The sequence below is a fragment of the Oncorhynchus nerka genome, linkage group LG19 (genome assembly GCF_034236695.1).
Source record: "Oncorhynchus nerka isolate Pitt River linkage group LG19, Oner_Uvic_2.0, whole genome shotgun sequence".
In the NCBI taxonomy this organism is placed as follows: domain Eukaryota; kingdom Metazoa; phylum Chordata; class Actinopteri; order Salmoniformes; family Salmonidae; genus Oncorhynchus; species Oncorhynchus nerka.
Window position 1 is genome coordinate 49,900,911 of NC_088414.1, and position 27,674 is coordinate 49,928,584.

Below are 27,674 nucleotides of genomic sequence, written 5' to 3' on the forward strand. Positions count from 1 at the left end.
TTCTGGTGCTGAACGACCAATACATCCCCTGCATCAGTTAGTCCTCCATATCACTACCCCTTCTGGTGCTGAACGACCAATACATCAGTTAGTCCTCCATATCACTACCCCCTCTGGTGCTGAACGACCAATACATCAGTTAGTCCTCCATATCACTACCCCTTCTGGTGCTGAACTACCAATACATCCCCTGCATCAGTTAGTCCTCCATATCACTACCCCTTCTGGTGCTGAACTACCAATACATCAGTTAGTCCTCCATATCACTACCCCTTCTGGTGCTGAACGACCAATACATCCCCTGCATCAGTTAGTCCTCCATATCACTACCCCTTCTGGTGCTGAACGACCAATACATCCCCTGCATCAGTTAGTCCTCCATATCACTACCCCTTCTGGTGCTGAACGACCAATACATCAGTACATCACTACCCCTTCTGGTGCTGAACGACCAATACATCCCCTGCAGTTAGTCCTCCATATCACTACCCCTTCTGGTGCTGAACTACCAATACATCCCCTGCATCAGTTAGTCCTCCATATCACTACCCCTTCTGGTGCTGAACTACCAATACATCAGTTAGTCCTCCATATCACTACCCCTTCTGGTGCTGAACTACCAATACATCAGTTAGTCCTCCATATCACTACCCCTTCTGGTGCTGAACTACCAATACATCCCCTGCATCAGTTAGTCCTCCATATCACTACCCCTTCTGGTGCTGAACTACCAATACATCCCCTGCATCAGTTAGTCCTCCATATCACTACCCCTTCTGGTGCTGAACTACCAATACATCCCCTGCATCGTTAGTCCTCCATATCACTACCCCTTCTGGTGCTGAACTACCAATACATCCCCTGCATCAGTTAGTCCTCCATATCACTACCCCTTCTGGTGCTGAACTACCAATACATCAGTTAGTCCTCCATATCACTACCCCTTCTGGTGCTGAACAACCAATACATCAGTTAGTCCTCCATATCACTACCCCTTCTGGTGCTGAACAACCAATACATCAGTTAGTCCTCCATATCACTACCCCTTCTGGTGCTGAACGACCAATACATCAGTTAGTCCTCCATATCACTACCCCTTCTGGTGCTGAACGACCAATACATCCCCTGCATCAGTTAGTCCTCCATATCACTACCCCTTCTGGTGCTGAACTACCAATACATCAGTTAGTCCTCCATATCACTACCCCTTCTGGTGCTGAACTACCAATACATCAGTTAGTCCTCCATATCACTACCCCTTCTGGTGCTGAACGACCAATACATCAGTTAGTCCTCCATATCACTACCCCTTCTGGTGCTGAACGACCAATACATCCCCTGCATCAGTTAGTCCTCCATATCACTACCCCTTCTGGTGCTGAACTACCAATACATCATCCTCCATATCACTAGTTAGTCCTCCATATCACTACCCCTTCTGGTGCTGAACTACCAATACATCCCCTGCATCAGTTAGTCCTCCATATCACTACCCCTTCTGGTGCTGAACTACAATACATCAGTTAGTCCTCCATATCACTACCCCTTCTGGTGCTGAACTACCAATACATCCCCTGCATCAGTTAGTCCTCCATATCACTACCCCTTCTGGTGCTGAACGACCAATACATCCCCTGCATCAGTTAGTCCTCCATATCACTACCCCTTCTGGTGCTGAACTACCAATACATCAGTTAGTCCTCCATATCACTACCCCTTCTGGTGCTGAACTACCAATACATCCCCTGCATCAGTTAGTCCTCCATATCACTACCCCTTCTGGTGCTGAACTACCAATACATCCCCTGCATCAGTTAGTCCTCCATATCACTACCCCTTCTGGTGCTGAACTACCAATACATCAGTTAGTCCTCCATATCACACCCCTTCTGGTGCTGAACTACCAATACATCAGTTAGTCCTCCATATCACTACCCCTTCTGGTGCTGAACTACCAATACATCCCCTGCATCAGTTAGTCCTCCATATCACTACCCCTTCTGGTGCTGAACTACCAATACATCCCTGCATCAGTTAGTCCTCCATATCACTACCCCTTCTGGTGCTGAACTACCAATACATCCCCTGCATCGGTTAGTCCTCCATATCACTACCCCTTCTGGTGCTGAACGACCAATACATCCCCTGCATCAGTTAGTCCTCCATATCACTACCCCTTCTGGTGCTGAACTACCAATACATCAGTTAGTCCTCCATATCACTACCCCTTCTGGTGCTGAACCCAATACATCAGTTAGTCCTCCATATCACTACCCCTTCTGGTGCTGAACAACCAATACATCAGTTAGTCCTCCATATCACTACCCCTTCTGGTGCTGAACTACCAATACATCAGTTAGTCCTCCATATCACTACCCCTTCTGGTGCTGAACTACATCCCCTACATCAGTTAGTCCTCCATATCACTACCCCTTCTGGTGCTGAACTACCAATACATCAGTTAGTCCTCCATATCACTACCCCTTCTGGTGCTGAACTACCAATACATCAGTTAGTCCTCCATATCACTACCCCTTCTGGTGCTGAACGACCAATACATCCCCTGCATCAGTTAGTCCTCCATATCACTACCCCTTCTGGTGCTGAACTACCAATACATCAATCCTCCATATCACTCAACTACCAATTAGTCCTCCATATCACTACCCCTTCTGGTGCTGAACTACCAATACATCCCCTGCATCAGTTAGTCCTCCATATCACTACCCCTTCTGGTGCTGAACTACCAATACATCAGTTAGTCCTCCATATCACTACCCCTTCTGGTGCTGAACGACCAATACATCCCCTGCATCAGTTAGTCCTCCATATCACTACCCCTTCTGGTGCTGAACTACCACCAATACATCCCCTGCATCAGTTAGTCCTCCATATCACTACCCCTTCTGGTGCTGAACTACCAATACATCAGTTAGTCCTCCATATCACTACCCCTTCTGGTGCTGAACTACCAATACATCCCCTGCATCAGTTAGTCCTCCATATCACTACCCCTTCTGGTGCTGAACTACCAATACATCCCCTGCATCAGTTAGTCCTCCATATCACTACCCCTTCTGGTGCTGAACTACCAATACATCCCCTGCATCAGTTAGTCCTCCATATCACTACCCCTTCTGGTGCTGAACTACCAATACATCCCTCCATATCATCCCCTTCTGGTTAGTCCTCCATATCACTACCCCTTCTGGTGCTGAACGACCAATACAACCCTGCATCAGTTAGTCCTCCATATCACTACCCCTTCTGGTGCTGAACTACCAATACATCAGTTAGTCCTCCATATCACTACCCCTTCTGGTGCTGAACAACCAATACATCAGTTAGTCCTCCATATCACTACCCCTTCTGGTGCTGAACTACCAATACATCAGTTAGTCCTCCATATCACTACCCCTTCTGGTGCTGAACGACCAATACATCAGTTAGTCCTCCATATCACTACCCCTTCTGGTGCTGAACGACCAATACATCCCCTGCATCAGTTAGTCCTCCATATCACTACCCCTTCTGGTGCTGAACTACCAATACATCAGTTAGTCCTCCATATCACTACCCCTTCTGGTGCTGAACTACCAATACATCCCCTGCACCTCCAATCACTACCCCTTCTGGTGCTGAACTACCAATACATCAGTTAGTCCTCCATATCACTACCCCTTCTGGTGCTGAACTACCAATACATCCCCTGCATCAGTTAGTCCTCCATATCACTACCCCTTCTGGTGCTGAACGACCAATACATCAGTTAGTCCTCCATATCACTACCCCCTCTGGTGCTGAACGACCAATACATCAGTTAGTCCTCCATATCACTACCCCTTCTGGTGCTGAACTACCAATACATCCCTGCATCAGTTAGTCCTCCATATCACTACCCCTTCTGGTGCTGAACTACCAATACATCAGTTAGTCCTCCATATCACTACCCTTCTGGTGCTGAACTACCAATACATCCCCTGCATCAGTTAGTCCTCCATATCACTACCCCTTCTGGTGCTGAACGACCAATACATCCCCTGCATCAGTTAGTCCTCCATATCACTACCCCTTCTGGTGCTGAACTACCAATACATCAGTTAGTCCTCCATATCACTACCCCTTCTGGTGCTGAACTACAATACATCCCCTGCATCAGTTAGTCCTCCATATCACTACCCCTTCTGGTGCTGAACTACCAATACATCCCCTGCATCAGTTAGTCCTCTATATCACTACCCCTTCTGGTGCTGAACTACCAATACATCAGTTAGTCCTCCATATCACTACCCCTTCTGGTGCTGAACTACCAATACATCAGTTAGTCCTCCATATCACTACCCCTTCTGGTGCTGAACTACCAATACATCCCCTGCATCAGTTAGTCCTCCATATCACTACCCCTTCTGGTGCTGAACTACCAATACATCCCCTGCATCAGTTAGTCCTCCATATCACTACCCCTTCTGGTGCTGAACTACCAATACATCCCCTGCATCAGTTAGTCCTCCATATCACTACCCCTTCTGGTGCTGAACGACCAATACATCCCCTGCATCAGTTAGTCCTCCATATCACTACCCCTTCTGGTGCTGAACTACCAATACATCAGTTAGTCCTCCATATCACTACCCCTTCTGGTGCTGAACAACCAATACATCAGTTAGTCCTCCATATCACTACCCCTTCTGGTGCTGAACAACCAATACATCAGTTAGTCCTCCATATCACTACCCCTTCTGGTGCTGAACTACCAATACATCAGTTAGTCCTCCATATCACTACCCCTTCTGGTGCTGAACTACCAATACATCCCCTGCATCAGTTAGTCCTCCATATCACTACCCCTTCTGGTGCTGAACTACCAATACATCAGTTAGTCCTCCATATCACTACCCCTTCTGGTGCTGAACTACCAATACATCAGTTAGTCCTCCATATCACTACCCCTTCTGGTGCTGAACTACCAATACATCAGTTAGTCCTCCATATCACTACCCCTTCTGGTGCTGAACGACCAATACATCCCCTGCATCAGTTAGTCCTCCATATCACTACCCCTTCTGGTGCTGAACTACCAATACATCAGTTAGTCCTCCATATCACTACCCCTTCTGGTGCTGAACTACCAATACATCAGTTAGTCCTCCATATCACTACCCCTTCTGGTGCTGAACTACCAATACATCCCCTGCATCAGTTAGTCCTCCATATCACTACCCCTTCTGGTGCTGAACTACCAATACATCAGTTAGTCCTCCATATCACTACCCCTTCTGGTGCTGAACGACCAATACATCCCCTGCATCAGTTAGTCCTCCATATCACTACCCCTTCTGGTGCTGAACTACCAATACATCCCCTGCATCAGTTAGTCCTCCATATCACTACCCCTTCTGGTGCTGAACGACCAATACATCAGTTAGTCCTCCATATCACTACCCCTTCTGGTGCTGAACATCCCCTGCAGTTAGTCCTCCATATCACTACCCCTTCTGGTGCTGAACTACCAATACATCCCCTGCATCAGTTAGTCCTCCATATCACTACCCCTTCTGGTGCTGAACTACCAATACATCAGTTAGTCCTCCATATCACTACCCCTTCTGGTGCTGAACTACCAATACATCAGTTAGTCCTCCATATCACTACCCCTTCTGGTGCTGAACTACCAATACATCCCCTGCATCAGTTAGTCCTCCATATCACTACCCCTTCTGGTGCTGAACTACCAATACATCCCCTGCATCAGTTAGTCCTCCATATCACTACCCCTTCTGGTGCTGAACTACCAATACATCCCCTGCATCGGTTAGTCCTCCATATCACTACCCCTTCTGGTGCTGAACGACCAATACAACCCCTGCATCGGTTAGTCCTCCATATCACTACCCCTTCTGGTGCTGAACTACCAATACATCAGTTAGTCCTCCATATCACTACCCCTTCTGGTGCTGAACAACCAATACATCAGTTAGTCCTCCATATCACTACCCCTTCTGGTGCTGAACTACCAATACATCAGTTAGTCCTCCATATCACTACCCCTTCTGGTGCTGAACTACCAATACATCAGTTAGTCCTCCATATCACTACCCCTTCTGGTGCTGAACTACCAATACATCCCCTGCATCAGTTAGTCCTCCATATCACTACCCCTTCTGGTGCTGAACTACCAATACATCAGTTAGTCCTCCATATCACTACCCCTTCTGGTGCTGAACTACCAATACATCAGTTAGTCCTCCATATCACTACCCCTTCTGGTGCTGAACTACCAATACATCCCCTGCATCAGTTAGTCCTCCATATCACTACCCCTTCTGGTGCTGAACGACCAATACATCAGTTAGTCCTCCATATCACTACCCCCTCTGGTGCTGAACGACCAATACATCAGTTAGTCCTCCATATCACTACCCCTTCTGGTGCTGAACTACCAATACATCCCCTGCATCAGTTAGTCCTCCATATCACTACCCCTTCTGGTGCTGAACTACCAATACATCAGTTAGTCCTCCATATCACTACCCCTTCTGGTGCTGAACTACCAATACATCCCCTGCATCAGTTAGTCCTCCATATCACTACCCCTTCTGGTGCTGAACTACCAATACATCAGTTAGTCCTCCATATCACTACCCCTTCTGGTGCTGAACGACCAATACATCCCCTGCATCAGTTAGTCCTCCATATCACTACCCCTTCTGGTGCTGAATGACCAATACATCAGTTAGTCCTCCATATCACTACCCCTTCTGGTGCTGAACGAACAATACATCCCCTGCATCAGTTAGTCCTCCATATCACTACCCCTTCTGGTGCTGAACTACCAATACATCCCCTGCATCAGTTAGTCCTCCATATCACTACCCCTTCTGGTGCTGAACTACCAATACATCAGTTAGTCCTCCATATCACTACCCCTTCTGGTGCTGAACTACCAATACATCAGTTAGTCCTCCATATCACTACCCCTTCTGGTGCTGAACTACCAATACATCCCCTGCATCAGTTAGTCCTCCATATCACTACCCCTTCTGGTGCTGAACTACCAATACATCAGTTAGTCCTCCATATCACTACCCCTTCTGGTGCTGAACTACCAATACATCCACTTCAGTCCTCCATATCACTACCCCTTCTGGTGCTGAACAACCAATACATCCCCTGCATCAGTTAGTCCTCCATATCACTACCCCTTCTGGTGCTGAACAACCAATACATCAGTTAGTCCTCCATATCACTACCCCTTCTGGTGCTGAACGACCAATACATCCCCTGCATCAGTTAGTCCTCCATATCACTACCCCTTCTGGTGCTGAACTACCAATACATCCCCTGCATCAGTTAGTCCTCCATATCACTACCCCTTCTGGTGCTGAACTACCAATACATCAGTTAGTCCTCCATATCACTACCCCTTCTGGTGCTGAACGACCAATACATCAGTTAGTCCTCCATATCACTACCCCTTCTGGTGCTGAACTACCAATACATCCCCTGCATCAGTTAGTCCTCCATATCACTACCCCTTCTGGTGCTGAACGACCAATACATCCCCTGCATCAGTTAGTCCTCCATATCACTACCCCTTCTGGTGCTGAACTACCAATACATCAGTTAGTCCTCCATATCACTACCCCTTCTGGTGATGAACGACCAATACAACCCCTGCATCAGTTAGTCCTCCATATCACTACCCCTTCTGGTGCTGAACTACCAATACATCAGTTAGTCCTCCATATCACTACCCCTTCTGGTGCTGAACTACCAATACATCCAGTTAGTCCTCCATATCACTACCCCTTCTGGTGCTGAACAACCAATACATCCCCTGCATCAGTTAGTCCTCCATATCACTACCCCTTCTGGTGCTGAACTACCAATACATCAGTTAGTCCTCCATATCACTACCCCTTCTGGTGCTGAACTACCAATACATCCCCTGCATCAGTTAGTCCTCCATATCACTACCCCTTCTGGTGCTGAACTACCAATACATCCCCTGCATCAGTTAGTCCTCCATATCACTACCCCTTCTGGTGCTGAACTACCAATACATCAGTTAGTCCTCCATATCACTACCCCTTCTGGTGCTGAACGACCAATACATCAGTTAGTCCTCCATATCACTACCCCTTCTGGTGCTGAACTACCAATACATCCCCTGCATCAGTTAGTCCTCCATATCACTACCCCTTCTGGTGCTGAACTACCAATACATCAGTTAGTCCTCCATATCACTACCCCTTCTGGTGCTGAACGACCAATACATCCCCTGCATCAGTTAGTCCTCCATATCACTACCCCTTCTGGTGCTGAACTACCAATACATCAGTTAGTCCTCCATATCACTACCCCTTCTGGTGCTGAACTCAATACATCCCCTGCATCAGTTAGTCCTCCATATCACTACCCCTTCTGGTGCTGAACTACCAATACATCAGTTAGTCCTCCATATCACTACCCCTTCTGGTGCTGAACTACCAATACATCAGTTAGTCCTCCATATCACTACCCCTTCTGGTGCTGAACTACCAATACATCCCCTGCATCAGTTAGTCCTCCATATCACTACCCCTTCTGGTGCTGAACTACCAATACATCCCCTGCATCAGTTAGTCCTCCATATCACTACCCCTTCTGGTGCTGAACTACCAATACATCAGTTAGTCCTCCATATCACTACCCCTTCTGGTGCTGAACTACCAATACATCCCCTGCATCAGTTAGTCCTCCATATCACTACCCCTTCTGGTGCTGAACTACCAATACATCCCCTGGTGCTGAACTCCCATCCCCTGCATCAGTTAGTCCTCCATATCACTACCCCTTCTGGTGCTGAACTACCAATACATCAGTTAGTCCTCCATATCACTACCCCTTCTGGTGCTGAACTACCAATACATCAGTTAGTCCTCCATATCACTACCCCTTCTGGTGCTGAACTACCAATACATCAGTTAGTCCTCCATATCACTACCCCTTCTGGTGCTGAACTACCAATACATCCCCTGCATCAGTTAGTCCTCCATATCACTACCCCTTCTGGTGCTGAACTACCAATACATCCCCTGCATCAGTTAGTCCTCCATATCACTACCCCTTCTGGTGCTGAACTACCAATACATCCCCTGCATCGGTTAGTCCTCCATATCACTACCCCTTCTGGTGCTGAACGACCAATACAACCCCTGCATCGGTTAGTCCTCCATATCACTACCCCTTCTGGTGCTGAACTACCAATACATCAGTTAGTCCTCCATATCACTACCCCTTCTGGTGCTGAACAACCAATACATCAGTTAGTCCTCCATATCACTACCCCTTCTGGTGCTGAACGACCAATACATCAGTTAGTCCTCCATATCACTACCCCTTCTGGTGCTGAACGACCAATACATCCCCTGCATCAGTTAGTCCTCCATATCACTACCCCTTCTGGTGCTGAACTACCAATACATCAGTTAGTCCTCCATATCACTACCCCTTCTGGTGCTGAACTACCAATACATCAATATCACTACCCCTTCTGGTGCTGAACGACCAATACATCAGTTAGTCCTCCATATCACTACCCCTTCTGGTGCTGAACTACCAATACATCCCCTGCATCAGTTAGTCCTCCATATCACTACCCCTTCTGGTGCTGAACGACCAATACATCAGTTAGTCCTCCATATCACTACCCCTTCTGGTGCTGAACTACCAATACATCCCCTGCATCAGTTAGTCCTCCATATCACTACCCCTTCTGGTGCTGAACTACCAATACATCCCCTGGTGCAACTCAATACATCCCTGCATCAGTTAGTCCTCCATATCACTACCCCTTCTGGTGCTGAACTACCAATACACCCCTGCATCAGTTAGTCCTCCATATCACTACCCCTTCTGGTGCTGAACTACCAATACATCAGTTAGTCCTCCATATCACTACCCCTTCTGGTGCTGAACTACCAATACATCAGTTAGTCCTCCATATCACTACCCCTTCTGGTGCTGAACTACCAATACATCCCCTGCATCAGTTAGTCCTCCATATCACTACCCCTTCTGGTGCTGAACTACCAATACATCCCCTGCATCAGTTAGTCCTCCATATCACTACCCCTTCTGGTGCTGAACTACCAATACATCCCCTGCATCGGTTAGTCCTCCATATCACTACCCCTTCTGGTGCTGAACGACCAATACAACCCCTGCATCGGTTAGTCCTCCATATCACTACCCCTTCTGGTGCTAAACTACCAATACATCAGTTAGTCCTCCATATCACTACCCCTTCTGGTGCTGAACAACCAATACATCAGTTAGTCCTCCATATCACTACCCCTTCTGGTGCTGAACAACCAATACATCAGTTAGTCCTCCATATCACTACCCCTTCTGGTGCTGAACGACCAATACATCAGTTAGTCCTCCATATCACTACCCCTTCTGGTGCTGAACTACCAATACATCAGTTAGTCCTCCATATCACTACCCCTTCTGGTGCTGAACTACCAATACATCAGTTAGTCCTCCATATCACTACCCCTTCTGGTGCTGAACGACCAATACATCAGTTAGTCCTCCATATCACTACCCCTTCTGGTGCTGAACGACCAATACATCCCCTGCATCAGTTAGTCCTCCATATCACTACCCCTTCTGGTGCTGAACTACCAATACATCAGTTAGTCCTCCATATCACTACCCCTTCTGGTGCTGAACGACCAATACATCCCTGCATCAGTTAGTCCTCCATATCACTACCCCTTCTGGTGCTGAACTACCAATACATCCCCTGCATCAGTTAGTCCTCCATATCACTACCCCTTCTGGTGCTGAACTCCAATACATCAGTTAGTCCCCATATCTGAACTACCAATACATCAGTTAGTCCTCCATATCACTACCCCTTCTGGTGCTGAACTACCAATACATCAGTTAGTCCTCCATATCACTACCCCTTCTGGTGCTGAACTACCAATACATCCCCTGCATCAGTTAGTCCTCCATATCACTACCCCTTCTGGTGCTGAACTACCAATACATCCCCTGCAGTTAGTCCTCCATATCACTACCCCTTCTGGTGCTGAACTACCAATACATCCCCTGCATCAGTTAGTCCTCCATATCACTACCCCTTCTGGTGCTGAACTACCAATACATCAGTTAGTCCTCCATATCACTACCCCTTCTGGTGCTGAACGACCAATACATCCCCTGCATCAGTTAGTCCTCCATATCACTACCCCTTCTGGTGCTGAATGACCAATACATCAGTTAGTCCTCCATATCACTACCCCTTCTGGTGCTGAACGAACAATACATCCCCTGCATCAGTTAGTCCTCCATATCACTACCCCTTCTGGTGCTGAACTACCAATACATCCCCTGCATCAGTTAGTCCTCCATATCACTACCCCTTCTGGTGCTGAACGACCAATACATCAGTTAGTCCTCCATATCACTACCCCTTCTGGTGCTGAACTACCAATACATCAGTTAGTCCTCCATATCACTACCCCTTCTGGTGATGAACGACCAATACAACCCCTGCATCAGTTAGTCCTCCATATCACTACCCCTTCTGGTGCTGAACTACCAATACATCAGTTAGTCCTCCATATCACTACCCCTTCTGGTGCTGAACTACCAATACATCCACTGCATCAGTTAGTCCTCCATATCACTACCCCTTCTGGTGCTGAACAACCAATACATCCCCTGCATCAGTTAGTCCTCCATATCACTACCCCTTCTGGTGCTGAACAACCAATACATCAGTTAGTCCTCCATATCACTACCCCTTCTGGTGCTGAACGACCAATACATCCCCTGCATCAGTTAGTCCTCCATATCACTACCCCTTCTGGTGCTGAACTACCAATACATCCCCTGCATCAGTTAGTCCTCCATATCACTACCCCTTCTGGTGCTGAACTACCAATACATCAGTTAGTCCTCCATATCACTACCCCCTCTGGTGCTGAACGACCAATACATCAGTTAGTCCTCCATATCACTACCCCCTCTGGTGCTGAACGACCAATACATCCCCATCAGTTAGTCATATCACTACCCCTTCTGGTGCTGAACTACCAATACATCCCCTGCATCAGTTAGTCCTCCATATCACTACCCCTTCTGGTGCTGAACTACCAATACATCAGTTAGTCCTCCATATCACTACCCCTTCTGGTGCTGAACTACCAATACATCCCCTGCATCAGTTAGTCCTCCATATCACTACCCCTTCTGGTGCTGAACTACCAATACATCAGTTAGTCCTCCATATCACTACCCTTCTGGTGCTGAACTACCAATACATCCACTGCATCAGTTAGTCCTCCATATCACTACCCCTTCTGGTGCTGAACAACCAATACATCCCCTGCATCAGTTAGTCCTCCATATCACTACCCCTTCTGGTGCTGAACAACCAATACATCAGTTAGTCCTCCATATCACTACCCCTTCTGGTGCTGAACGACCAATACATCCCCTGCATCAGTTAGTCCTCCATATCACTACCCCTTCTGGTGCTGAACTACCAATACATCCCTGCATCAGTTAGTCCTCCATATCACTACCCCTTCTGGTGCTGAACTACCAATACATCCCCTGCAGTTAGTCCTCCATATCACTACCCCTTCTGGTGCTGAACTACCAATACATCAGTTAGTCCTCCATATCACTACCCCTTCTGGTGCTGAACGACCAATACATCCCCTGCATCAGTTAGTCCTCCATATCACTACCCCTTCTGGTGCTGAACTACCAATACATCAGTTAGTCCTCCATATCACTACCCCTTCTGGTGCTGAACAACCAATACATCCCTCCATGGTGCTGATCATCAGTTAGTCCTCCATATCACTACCCCTTCTGGTGCTGAACTACCAATACATCAGTTAGTCCTCCATATCACTACCCCTTCTGGTGCTGAACTACCAATACATCCCCTGCATCAGTTAGTCCTCCATATCACTACCCCTTCTGGTGCTGAACTACCAATACATCAGTTAGTCCTCCATATCACTACCCCTTCTGGTGCTGAACTACCAATACATCAGTTAGTCCTCCATATCACTACCCCTTCTGGTGCTGAACTACCAATACATCATCAGTTAGTCCTCCATATCACTACCCCTTCTGGTGCTGAACTACCAATACATCCCCTGCAGTTAGTCCTCCATATCACTACCCCTTCTGGTGCTGAACGACCAATACATCAGTTAGTCCTCCATATCACTACCCCTTCTGGTGCTGAACGACCAATACATCCCCTGCATCAGTTAGTCCTCCATATCACTACCCCTTCTGGTGCTGAACTACCACTCATGGTGCTGAACTACCAATACATCCCCTGCATCAGTTAGTCCTCCATATCACTACCCCTTCTGGTGCTGAACTACCAATACATCAGTTAGTCCTCCATATCACTACCCCTTCTGGTGCTGAACTACCAATACATCAGTTAGTCCTCCATATCACTACCCCTTCTGGTGCTGAACGACCAATACATCAGTTAGTCCTCCATATCACTACCCCTTCTGGTGCTGAACTACCAATAGTCATCCCCCCTTCTGCATCAGTTAGTCCTCCATATCACTACCCCTTCTGGTGCTGAACTACCAATACATCCCCTGCATCAGTTAGTCCTCCATATCACTACCCTTCTGGTGCTGAAACCTTCTGGTGCTGAACTACCAATACATCCCCTGCATCAGTTAGTCCTCCATATCACTACCCCTTCTGGTGCTGAACGACCAATACATCCCCTGCATCAGTTAGTCCTCCATATCACTACCCCTTCTGGTGCTGAACGACCAATACATCAGTTAGTCCTCCATATCACTACCCCTTCTGGTGCTGAACAGTTACCAATACATCCCCTGCATCAGTTAGTCCTCCATATCACTACCCCTTCTGGTGCTGAACTACCAATACATCAGTTAGTCCTCCATATCACTACCCCTTCTGGTGCTGAACGACCAATACATCCCCTGCATCAGTTAGTCCTCCATATCACTACCCCTTCTGGTGCTGAACTACCAATACATCAGTTAGTCCTCCATATCACTACCCCTTCTGGTGCTGAACTACCAATACATCAATATCACTACCCCTTCTGGTGCTGAACGACCAATACATCAGTTAGTCCTCCATATCACTACCCCTTCTGGTGCTGAACGACCAATACATCCCCTGCATCAGTTAGTCCTCCATATCACTACCCCTTCTGGTGCTGAACTACCAATACATCCCCTGCATCAGTTAGTCCTCCATATCACTACCCCTTCTGGTGCTGAACGACCAATACATCAGTTAGTCCTCCATATCACTACCCCTTCTGGTGCTGAACGACCAATACATCCCCTGCATCAGTTAGTCCTCCATATCACTACCCCTTCTGGTGCTGAACTACCAATACATCAGTTAGTCCTCCATATCACTACCCCTTCTGGTGCTGAACGACCAATACAAGAAAACTCACCCAGAAGCGGCGCTCCTAGTGGCCGGGGACTTTAATGCAGGGAAACTGAAATCCATTTTACCAAATTTCTATCAGCATGTTAAATGTGCAATCAGAGGAAAACAAAAAACAAACTCTGAACCACCTTTACTCCACACACAGAGAAATGTACAAAAGCTCTCCCTCACCCTCCATTTGGCAAATCTGACCATAATTATATCCTCCTGATTCCTGCTTACATGCAAAAATTAAAGCAGGACGAACCAGTGAGTAGATAAATAAAAACAAGTGTTCAGATGAAGCAGATGCTAAGCTACAGGACTGTTTTGCTGTCACAGACTGGAATAAGTTCCAGAATTACTCCGATGGCATTGAGGAATACACCACGTCAGTCATTGGCTTCATCAATAAGGATATCGATGACGTCATCCCCACAGTGACCGTACGTACGTACCCCAACCAGAAGCCATGGATTACAGGCAACATCCTCACTGAGCTACAGGCTAGAGCTGCCACTTTCAAGGAGCGGGACTCTAACCTGAAAGCGTAGAAGAAATCCCGCTATGCCCTGCGACCAACGATCACAGGCAAAGGGTCAATACAGGACTAAGATCGAATCGTACTACACCGGCTCTGACGCTCGTCGGATGTGACAGGGCTTGCAAACCATTACAGACTACAAAGGGAAGCACAGCCGAGAGCTGCCCAGTGACACGAGCCTACCAGACGAGCTAAATTACTTCTATGCTTGCTTCGAGGAAAATAACACTAAAACATGCATGAGAGCATCAGCTGTTCCCGAAAGACAGTGTGATCACACTCTCCGCAGCCGATGTGAGTAAGACCTTAACGCTTGCGTCCCACATGGCCAATAGCCAGGGAAAATGCAGAGCGCCAAATTCAAAACATTTCTATAAAAATCAAACTTTCATTAAATTACACATGCAAGATAAATTAAAGCGACACTCGTTGTGAATCCAGCCAACATGTCAGATTTCAAAAAGGCTTTTCGGCAAAAGCATAAGATGCTATTATCTGATGATAGCACAACAGTAAACAAAGAGAGAGAAGCATATTTCAACTCTGCAGGCGCGACACAAAACGCAGAAATAAAATATAATTCATGCCTTACCTTTGACGAGCTTCTTTTGTTGGCACTCCAATATGTCCCATAAACATCACAAATGGTCCTTTTGTTAGATTAATTCGGTCGAAAAATATCCAAAATGTCAATTTATTTGGCGCGTTTGATCCAGAAAACACTGCTTCCAACTTACACAACGTCGCTACAAAATATCTCAAAAGTTACCTGTAAACTTGGCTAAACGTATATAATCGATCAAATTGAAGACGGGATGATCTGTGTTCAATACAGGAGCAAAACAAACTGACGCTACTTTTCTGGTTAAGCGCCACTATCAAAAGGTACACATGAAGTGACTCTCGTTCTGAGCTATGGTACTTCTTCATTACACAAAGGAAAAACATCAACCAATTTCTACAAACTGGTGACATCCAGTGGAAGCGGTAGGAACTGCAGGAAAGTCGTTTAGAATTCTGGATTCCCCATGAAAACATATTGAAAAAAACAGTGACCTCAAAACAAAAAAAAGATCTGAATGGTTTGTCCTCTGGGTTTTGCCTGCTAAATAAGTTCTGTTATACTCACAGACATGATTCAAACAGTTTTAGAAACTTCAGAGTGTGTTCTATCCAATACTAATAATAATATGCATATATTAGGATCTGGGACAGAGTAGGAGGCAGTTCAGTTTGGGCACGCTATTTATCCAAAAGTGAAAATGCTGCCCCCTACCCCAAACAGGTTCAAATAGGTCAACATTCACAGGGCCAGACGGATAACCAGGAAGTGTACTGTGAGCATGCTTTGACCAACTCACAAGTGTCTTCACTGACATTTTCAATGTCTCCCTGTCTGAGTCTGTCGTACCAACCTGTTTTAAGCAGACCACCATAGTCCCTGCGCCCAAGAACACTAAGTTAACGGGGAGTTGAGTTGTAGCAGGGTGTTGCGTTCCCTCTTCTTAGAGGCGTGCGTAACACCCTGTACCAAGAACACTACGGTAACCTGCCTAAATGACTACTGACCCGTAGCACTCAAATCTGTATCCATGAAATGCTTTGAAAGGCTGGTCATGGCTCACATCAACACCATTATCCCAGAAACCCTAGACCCACTCCACCGCATACCACCCCAACAGATCCGCAGATGATGCAATCTCTATTGCACTCCACATTGACCGTTCCCACCTGGACCAAAGGAACACCTATGTGAGAATGCTGTTCATTGACTACAGCTCAGCGTTCAACACCATAGTGCCCTCAAAGCTCATCACTAAGCTAAGAACCCTGGGACTAAACACCTCGCTCTGCAACTGGATCCTGGACTTCCTGACAGGCCGCCCCAGGTAGTAAGGGTAGGTAACAACGCATCCTCCACTCCGATCCTCAACACAGGGCCCTCAGGGGTGCGTGCTCAGTCCCCTCCTGTACTCCCTGTTCACTCATGACTGCATGGCCAGACAACTCCAACATGCGGTGCACGACAACAACCTCTATCCTCAACGTGAGCAAGACAAAGGAGCTGATTGTGGACTACAGGAAAAAGAGGACCGAGCACACCCCCATTCTCATAGACGAGGCTGCAGTAGAGCAGGTTGAGAGCTTCAAGTTCCTTGGCGTCCACATCAACAAACTAGAATGGTCCAAACACACCAAGACAGTTGTGAAGAGGGCATGACAAAACCTCAGGAATCTGAAAAGATTTGGCATGGGTCCTCAGATCCTCAAAAGGTTCAACAGCTGCACCATCGAGAGCATCATAACTGGTTGCATCACTGCCTGGTATGGCAACTGCTTGGCCTTCGACCGCAAGGCACTACAGTGCGTACGGCCCAGTACATCACTGGGGCTAAGCTGCCTGCCATCCAGGACCTCTACACCAGGTGGTGTCAGAGGAAGGCCCTACAAATTGTCAAAGACCCCAGCCACCTTAGTCATAGACTGTTCTCTCTGCTACCACACGGCAAGCGGTACCGGAGCACCAAGTCTAGATCCAAGAGGCTTCTTAACAGCCTCTACCCCCATGCCATAAAACTCCTGAACATCTAATCGAAATGGCTACCCAGACTATTGGCAATGCCCCCCCCTTTACACCGCTGCTACTCTGTTGTTATGTTGTACGAATAGTCACCTTAATAACTCTCCCTACATGTACACATTACCTCAACTAACCGGTGCCCCCGCACATCGACTCAGAAATGCTCCTGTATATAGTCTCGCTATTGTTATTTTACTGCTGCTCTTTAATTTAATTAATTTGATTTGTTTGAGGTTTTTTTAAACTGCATTGTTGGTTAAGAGCTTGTAAGTACGCATTTCACTGTAAGGTCTACTACACCTGTAAGGACTACTACACCCGTTGTATTCAGCATTTCACTGTGAGGTCTACTACACCTGTTGTATTCAGCATTTCACTGTGAGGTCTACTACACCTGTTGTATTCAGCATTTCACTGTGAGGTCTACTACACCTGTTGTATTCAGCATTTCACTGTGAGGTCTACTACACCTGTTGTATACAGTATTTCACTGTGAGGTCTACTACACCTGTTGTATTCAGCATTTCACTGTGAGGTCTACTACACCTGTTGTATTCAGGATTTCACTGTGAGGTCTACTACACCTGTTGTATTCAGCATTTCACTGTGAGGTCTACTACACCTGTTGTATTCAGCATTTCACTGTGAGGTCTACTACACCTGTTGTATTCAGCATTTCACTGTGAGGTCTACTACACCTGTTGTATTCAGCATTTCACTGTGAGGTCTACTACACCTGTTGTATACAGTATTTCACTGTGAGGTCTACTACACCTGTTGTATTCAGTATTTCACTGTGAGGTCTACTACACCTGTTGTATTCAGTATTTCACTGTGAGGTCTACTACACCTGTAAGGACTACTACACCTGTTGTATTCAGCATTTCACTGTAAGGTCTACTACACCTGTTGTATTCAGCATTTCACTGTAAGGTCTACTACACCTGTTGTATTCAGTATTTCACTGTGAGGTCTACTACACCTGTTGTATTCAGCATTTCACGGTAAGGTCTACTACACCTGTTGTATTCAGCATTTCACTGTGAGGTCTACCTACACCTGTTGTATTCAGCATTTCCCTGTGAGGTCTACTACACCTGTTGTATTCAGCATTTCACTGTAAGGTCTACTACACCTGTTGTATTCAGCATTTCACTGTAAGGTCTACTACACCTGTTGTATTCAGCATTTCATTGTGAGGTCTACTACACCTGTTGTATTCAGCATTTCACTGTGAGGTCTACTACACCTGTTGTATTCAGCATTTCACTGTAAGGTCTACTACACCTGTTGTATTCGGCATTTCACTGTAAGGTCTACTACACCTGTGAGGTCTACTACACCTGTGAGGTCTACTACAGCTGTGAGGTCTACTACACCTGTGAGGTCTACTACACCTGTTGTATTCAGCATTTCACTGTAAGGTCTACTACACCTGTGAGGTCTACTACACCTGTGAGGTCTACTACACCTGTGAGGTCTACTACACCTGTTGTATTCAGCATTTCACTGTAAGGTCTACTACACCTGTTGTATTCAGCATTTCACTGTAAGGTCTACTACACCTGTTGTATTCAGCATTTCACTGTAAGGTCTACTACACCTGTTGTATTCAGCATTTCACTGTGAGGTCTACTACACCTGTTGTATTCAGCATTTCACTGTAAGGTCTACTACACCTGTTGTATTCAGCATTTCACTGTGAGGTCTACTACACCTGTTGTATTCAGCATTTCACTGTGAGGTCTACTACACCTGTTGTATTCAGCATTTCACTGTAAGGTCTACTACACTTGTTGTATTCAGCATTTCACTGTGAGGTCTACTACACCTGTTGTATTCAGCATTTCACTGTGAGGTCTACTACACCTGTTGTATTCAGCATTTCACTGTAAGGTCTACTACACCTGTTGTATTCGGCATTTCACTGTAAGGTCTACTACACCTGTGAGGTCTACTACACCTGTGAGGTCTACTACACCTGTGAGGTCTACTACACCTGTGAGGTCTACTACACCTGTTGCATTCGACTAATAACATTTGATTAGATGTATTTGGGAAGGTACCTTTTTGATGATGTCCCTCACGGCCAGTAACTTCCCGTTCTCCGTTCCAACAAACAGCAGCTCCTGTTCTACTGTCTCTACTGCAGAGTTCCTGAGAACACACACAATCGTTTTGAAACTCTTTTAGAGGGGATACAGTTAGAGAGGGCAGTTACGGGTAGTGTAGTATAGTAGAACAGGGGACTGTGGGTAGTGTAGTATAGTAGAACAGGGGACTGTGGGTAGTGTAGTATAGTAGAACAGGGGACTGTGGGTAGTGTAGTATAGTAGAACAGGGGACTGTGGGTAGTGTAGTATAGTAGAACAGGGGACTGTGGGTAGTGTAGTGTACTAGAACAGGGGACTGTGGGTAGTGTAGTATAGTAGAACAGGGGACTGTGGGTAGTGTAGTATAGTAGAACAGGGGACTGTGGGTAGTGTAGTATAGTAGAACAGGGGACTGTGGGTAGTGTAGTATAGTAGAACAGGGGACTGTGGGTAGTGTAGTATAGTAGAACAGGGGACTGTGGGTAGTGTAGTATACTAGAACAGGGGACTGTAGTATACTAGAACAGGGGACTGTGGGTAGTGTAGTATACTAGAACAAGGGACTGTGGGTAGTGTAGTATACTAGAACAGGGGACTGTGGGTAGTGTAGTATACTAGAACAGGGGACTGTGGGTAGTGTAGTATTGTAGAACAGGGGACTGTGGGTAGTGTAGTATAGTAGAACAGGGGACTGTGGGTAGTGTAGTATAGTAGAACAGGGGACTGTGGGTAGTGTAGTATAGTAGAACAGGGGACTGTGGGTAGTGTAGTATAGTAGAACAGGGGACTGTGGGTAGTATAGTATAGTAGAACAGGGACTGTGGGTAGTGTAGTATTGTAGAACAGGGACTGTGGGTAGTGTAGTAGAACAGGGGACTGTGGGTAGTGTAGTAGAACAGGGGACTGTGGGTAGTGTAGTAGAACAGGGGACTGTGGGTAGTGTAGTATACTAGAACAGGGGACTGTGGGTAGTGTAGTATAGTAGAACAGGGACTGTGGGTAGTGTAGTATAGTAGAACAGGGACTGTGGGTAGTGTAGTAGAACAGGGACTGTGGGTAGTGTAGTAGAACAGGGGACTGTGGGTAGTGTAGTATACTAGAACAGGGACTGTGGGTAGTGTAGTATACTAGAACAAGGGACTGTGGGTAGTGTAGTATACTAGAACAGGGACTGTGGGTAGTGTAGTATACTAGAACAGGGACTGTGGGTAGTGTAGTATTGTAGAACAGGGACTGTGGGTAGTGTAGTATAGTAGAACAGGGGACTGTGGGTAGTGTAGTATAGTAGAACAGGGGACTGTGGGTAGTGTAGTATAGTAGAACAGGGACTGTGGGTAGTGTAGTATAGTAGAACAGGGGACTGTGGGTAGTGTAGTATAGTAGAACAGGGACTGTGGGTAGTATAGTATAGTAGAACAGGGACTGTGGGTAGTGTAGTATTGTAGAACAGGGGACTGTGGGTAGTGTAGTAGAACAGGGACTAGTGTAGTAGAACAGGGGACTGTGGGTAGTGTAGTAGAACAGGGGACTGTGGGTAGTGTAGTAGAACAGGGGACTGTGGGTAGTGTAGTAGAACAGGGGACTGTGGGTAGTGTAGTATAGTAGAACAGGGGACTGTGGGTAGTGTAGTATAGTAGAACAGGGGACTGTGGGTAGTGTAGTATAGTAGAACAGGGGACTGTGGGTAGTGTAGTATAGTAGAACAGGGGACTGTGGGTAGTGTAGTATAGTAGAACAGGGGACTGTGGGTAGTGTAGTATACTAGAACAGGGGACTGTGGGTAGTGTAGTATTGTATAACAGGGGACTGTGGGTAGTGTAGTATTGTAGAACAGGGGACTGTGGGTAGTGTAGTATAGTAGAACAGGGACTGTGGGTAGTGTAGTATAGTAGAACAGGGGACTGTGGGTAGTGTAGTATAGTAGAACAGGGGACTGTGGGTAGTGTAGTATAGTAGAACAGGGGACTGTGGGTAGTGTAGTATCGTAGAACAGGGGACTGTGGGTAGTGTAGTATCGTAGAACAGGAGACTGTGGGTAGTGGAGTATAGTAGAACAGGGGACTGTGGGTAGTGGAGTATTGTAGAACAGGGGACTGTGGGTAGTGGAGTACCTGTGTCCAATGTTGACAGAGACCAGGTTGTCGAGGTTGAGGCGACACCACTGTTCCACGTCTGGAGCACAGGTAGCACTGTAGAGCGCTCGTCTGACCCGCGGAGAGGAACACGCCTGGAACACTGCTGCTAGCTGCTCTCTGAAGCCACTACGACCATCCTCAAACAGCTTATCGCTCTCATCCACCACCAACCATTCCACACTGAGCACACACACACACACACACAGTATTAACAAACCCTGCTACGACAGCCCTTGACCAACATATCAGACCCAACAACAGTCTTGTATAACTAACCTTAGGGCTGTAAATGTCTGTAAATGTCTTGTCTTAAACACAGCTTTCAGAGCCAGCAGGTTGTGATGGCTGATTGGCTGTAGCTAGACTTGGGGTGGTATACCATATTTTACTATACAGATATTGATGCAGGGACCGGTTTGGGTTTTTACTTTACCTTCTATAACGATATTTGAACGTTTGGTTTGTTAAATGTGATACGCTGTGTGTAACGTCCGTTTTTATAGTTGACTTGGCTACTTGGGTCGTCTCTCGCCATGCCACTTTCTAGCCACGCCCCCCTGTCACTCAAGGAGCGCATTTTGATGTTACTTGCCCAGAGACACTTGTGTTCAGTCTGCATGGTCAATCGAGTACCACAGTATGAGTCATAATCCCCACAAAGCCTAGTGGTCAAACAGGGAAATGGTTCCATTGTTTTTTCACAATACATTTTTTATTTTAGAAACACTTAAAATAAGGGATATGTTTCTCGTAGGTTTACAAGGAGACTTTTCGCCTGTATTAACTCGCCAAAAATGAAACTGCAATTAGCTGCTAATGTGGCTAATATAAAGAACTACAAATGCCACCATGATCTAGCCGAATCGAGGCAAAGGTAAGAATGTCTGGATTAACTATCTAATGTTAGCTATATGTAGTAATGAATCAAATTGGCTACATTTCTTAAAAAATGGACAATTCTGTGAAAACTTGTGCAAGTTTTAAATTGACAATATGTTAGCAAAGGTGCCAGATAGAGATGACGTGCAGGAGCTTGCAGGGATTTGTAGTCTTGCATAATGTCTACTTTGATGCAAATTAGCATTTTAGAATCCGAAAGTAAATAGAGCCGAATGTATTGATAAAAGTCACCTTGTCCGAGAGAGATACACGGTCATCAAAACGTCACGACTACATGAAACACAGCCCTTAATTTAAGTGTTTCTAAAAAATAAATACAAAATGAATGGTGGAAAAACAAAGGAACCATTTCCCTGTTTGACCACTAGGTTTTATGGGTATTATGACACCACCACTGCGGGGTTCTACGTAGCACGTGCGACAATGTTGTTTTCACTTTGCTTCTTAATATAAATCCACTAGCGTTCCGTAATTACACTATTAGTTTGTTTCTTACATCTGCAAAGTTCTTAGCAAGTTTGCGGGGAAAAAAAAAAATATCTTCTAAATCAAAGAGGAATAGTTATAGCATTAATATGTCGGCTACATGAAGAAACATTTAAATGTAGCCAAAGATTATAGGGTCCCCTAGGAAACACTTATCAACACTTTGGTTCCTACCCTGTCACAATAATTCCTCCCTGGCATTTTCATTCGTTGTCATGTCAAACAACACTGTATTCAAAGTGCCCACCATTATTTATATTCTAACTATAGAATTAGAATAATCCTTCTATTGCCATGGTTCCAACGGTTCATCAGTGTTTTATGCTCTAAATCAATTGCAACATTTGGTTATAAATAAGGCCTAGTATTTGTGGCCAGTCTTACGGCAATGTGGAAATGAATGAAACACAGAAATGTATGAAAATGTTTTTGGTTTGAATTGAACAGTATAAAACAGAAAGGAGAAAGACCCATTGAAATCACGTAGAATGATTGTTGCCACCCTGGGGGTCATTACTCAAAGCACATTAAGGACTTTTAGGACTAACATTTTTTTTAAACAGTGATATATTTTGGTCATATCGCCCAGCCCAAACTAACTGGAAACCATTTATCCGGAGGCTGCATTCATTGTAGCTGGGGATTTTAACAAAGCTAATCTGAAAACAAGACTCCCTAAATTTTACCAGCATATCGATTGCGCAACCAGGGGTGGTAAAACCTTGGATCATTGTTACTCTAACTTCCGCGACGCATATAAGGCCCTGCCCCGCCCCCCTTTCGGAAAAGCTGACCACGACTCCATTTTGCTGATCCCTGCCTACAGGCAGAAACTAAAACAAGAGGCTCCCACGCTGAGGTCTGTCCAACGCTGGTCAGACCAAGCTGACTCCACACTCCAAGACTGCTTCCATCACGTGGACTGGGACATGTTTCAGACAAGGTCAGATGGAAATATTGACGAATACGCTGATTCGGTGTGCGAGTTCATTAGAACGTGCGTCGAAGATGTCGTTCCCATAGCAACGATAAAAACATTCCCAAACCAGAAACCGTGGATTGATGGCAGCATTCGCGTGAAACTGAAAGCGCGAACCACTGCTTTTAATCAGGGCAAGGTGTCTGGTAATATGTCCGAATATAAACAATGCAGCTATTCCCTCCGCAAGGCTATTAAACAAGCTAAGCGTCAGTACAGAGACAAAGTGGAATCTCAATTCAATGGCTCAGACACAAGAGGCATGTGGCAGGGTCTACAGTCAATCACGGACTACAAGAAGAAACCCAGCCCAGTCACGGACCAGGATGTCTTGCTCCCAGGCAGACTAAATAACTTTTTGCCCGCTTTGAGGACAATACAGTGCCACTGACACGGCCTGCAACGAAAACATGCGGTCTCTCCTTCACTGCAGCCGAGGTGAGTAAGACATTTAAACGTGTTAACCTCGCAAGGCTGCAGGCCCAGACGGCATCCCCAGCCGCGCCCTCAGAGCATGCGCAGACCAGCTGGCCGGTGTGTTTACGGACATATTCAATCAATCCCTATACCAGTCTGCTGTTCCCACATGCTTCAAGAGGGCCACCATTGTTCCTGTTCCCAAGAAAGCTAAGGTAACTGAGCTAAACGACTACCGCCCCGTAGCACTCACTTCCGTCATCATGAAGTGCTTTGAGAGACTAGTCAAGGACCATATCACCTCCACCCTACCTGACACCCTAGACCCACTCCAATTTGCTTACCGCCCAAATAGGTCCACAGACGATGCAATCTCAACCACACTGCACACTGCCCTAACCCACCTGGACAAGAGGAATACCTATGTGAGAATGCTGTTCATCGACTACAGCTCGGCATTCAACACCATAGTACCCTCCAAGCTCGTCATCAAGCTCGAGACCCTGGGTCTCGACCCCGCCCCTGTGCAACTGGGTACTGACTTCCTGACGGGCCGCCCCCAGGTGGTGAGGGTAGGCAACAACATCTCCTCCCCGCTGATCCTCAACACGGGGCCCCACAAGGGTGCGTTCTGAGCCCTCTCCTGTACTCCCTGTTCACCCACGACTGCGTGGCCATGCACGCTCCAACTCAATCATCAAGTTTGCGGACGACACAACAGTGGTAGGCTTGATTACCAACAACGACGAGACGGCCTACAGGGAGGAGGTGAGGGCCCTCGGAGTGTGGTGTCAGGAAAATAACCTCACACTCAACGTCAACAAAACTAAGGAGATGATTGTGGACTTCAGGAAACAGCAGAGGGAACACCCCCTATCCACATCGATGGATCAGTAGTGGAGAGGGTAGCAAGTTTTAAGTTCCTCGGCATACACATCACAGACAAACTGAATTGGTCCACTCACTCTGACAGCTGCAGTGAAGAAGGCGCAGCAGCGCCTCTTCAACCTCAGGAGGCTGAAGAAATTCGGCTTGTCACCAAAAGCACTCACAAACTTCTACAGATGCACAATCGAGAGCATCCTGGCGGGCTGTATCACCGCCTGGTACGGCAACTGCTCTGCCCTCAACCGTAAGGCTCTCCAGAGGGTAGTGAGGTCTGCACAACGCATCACCGGGGCAAACTACCTGCCCTCCAGGACACCTACACCACCCGATGTTACAGGAAGGCCATAAAGATCATCAAGGACATCAACCACCCGAACCACTGCCTGTTCACCCCGCTATCATCCAGAAGGCGAGGTCAGTACAGGTGCATCAAAGCTGGGACCGAGAGACTGAAAAACAGCTTCTACCTCAAGGCCATCAGACTGTTAAACAGCCACCACTAACATTGAATGACTGCTGCCAACACACTGTCATTGACACTGACCCAACTCCAGCCACTTTAATAATGGGAATTGATGGGAAATTATGTAAATATATCACTAGCCACTTTAAACAATGCTACCTTATATAATGTTACTTACCCTACATTATTCATCTCATATGCATATACTGTACTCTAGATCATCGACTGCATTCTTATGTCACTAGCCACTTTAACTATGCCACTTTGTTTACTTTGTCTACATACTCATCTCATATGTATATACTGTACTCGATACCATCTACTGTATGCTGCTCTGTACCATCACTCATTCATATATCCTTATGTACATATTCCTTATCCCCTTACACTGTGTATAAGACAGTAGTTTTGGAATTGTTAGTTAGATTACTTGTTGGTTATCACTGCATTGTCGGAACTAGAAGCACAAGCATTTCGCTACACTCGCATTAACATCTGCTAACCATGTGTACGTGACAAATAAAATTTGATTTGATTTGAACCTTATGGGGGCATACAATCCTGTCCCATTCTAAATCCTATTTCCCCTAACCACAAAACATAACCCTAACTCTAACCTTAGCTCCTAACCCTAATTCTAACCTTAACCCTAAACAACTTAGAAATATTATTTGACCTTGTGAACCCAGTTGGTCAAATGTTTTGACTTCTGGTCTCCACGGGTATAGTTAATAATATGTGTGGATGCGTTTAACACACACAGTATTGACAAACAAAACCTATTACAATAGCCCTCAACCAACATAAAGCCGACAGACACAGAGGGAGCTGACCTGCTGAGGTCTATAGCATCCTGCTTCAGGAGGAACACCAGTCTATTGGGGGTACTGATCAGAATATCTAGACAGAGAGAGAGAGGGGGAGAGAGAGGGGGGAGGGACAAAACAAATAGAAAATGAGTGAGGGCTGTTGTGCTGGTCTCGGTCTCATTAGTAAACAGGTCCCAGCGCATTTTACAGATCATTTGAATATTGTCTTTGTACCGGATTTCTTGTGAGAGCTGGGAACGTATTTCCTGGCTGCCATGGAGGCCTTGTCTAGTATGTGAACTCTGAACCCGACGCCCTCCGACAGACGCACCAACTCCCTGTGGGTCTACACAACAACACAACATTGTAACATCATAACACAACATTGTAACAACACAACATTCTAACACAGCAACACAACATTCTAACAACACAACATTCTAACACAGCAACACAACATTCTAACACAGCAACACAACATTCTAACACACAACATTCTAACACAACATTCTAACACAGCAACACAACATTCTAACATAGCAACACAACATTCTAACATAGCAACACAACATTCTAACACAGCAACACAACATTCTAACACAGCAACACAACATTCTAACACAGCAACACAACATTCTAACACAGCAACAACATTCTAACACAGCAACAACATTCTAACACAGCAACACAACATTCTAACACAGCAACAACATTCTAACACAGCAACAACATTCAACAACACAGCAACACAACATTCTAACACAACATTCTAACATAGCAACACAACATTCTAACACAGCAACACAACATTCTAACACCGCAACAACATTCTAACACCGCAACAACATTCTAACACAGCAACAACATTCTAACACAGCAACAACATTCTAACACAGCAACAACATTCTAACAC

At 46.0% G+C, this 27,674-nt stretch overlaps 1 protein-coding gene across 1 annotated transcript in view; it reads right to left on the reverse strand.

The window, feature by feature from the left end:
- Positions 1 to 27,674, reverse strand: part of ddx52 (DEAD (Asp-Glu-Ala-Asp) box polypeptide 52) — a 73,328-nt gene that overhangs the window by 37,583 nt on the left and 8,071 nt on the right. The window contains exons 6-9 of the mRNA XM_065005066.1: positions 26,996 to 27,107; positions 26,786 to 26,852; positions 21,796 to 21,999; positions 19,658 to 19,748 (exon numbers count right to left, since the gene is read on the reverse strand). Of these exons, the coding sequence (XP_064861138.1) occupies positions 19,658 to 19,748; positions 21,796 to 21,999; positions 26,786 to 26,852; positions 26,996 to 27,107 (474 nt within the window). The remainder of the gene's footprint in view (positions 1 to 19,657; positions 19,749 to 21,795; positions 22,000 to 26,785; positions 26,853 to 26,995; positions 27,108 to 27,674) is intronic.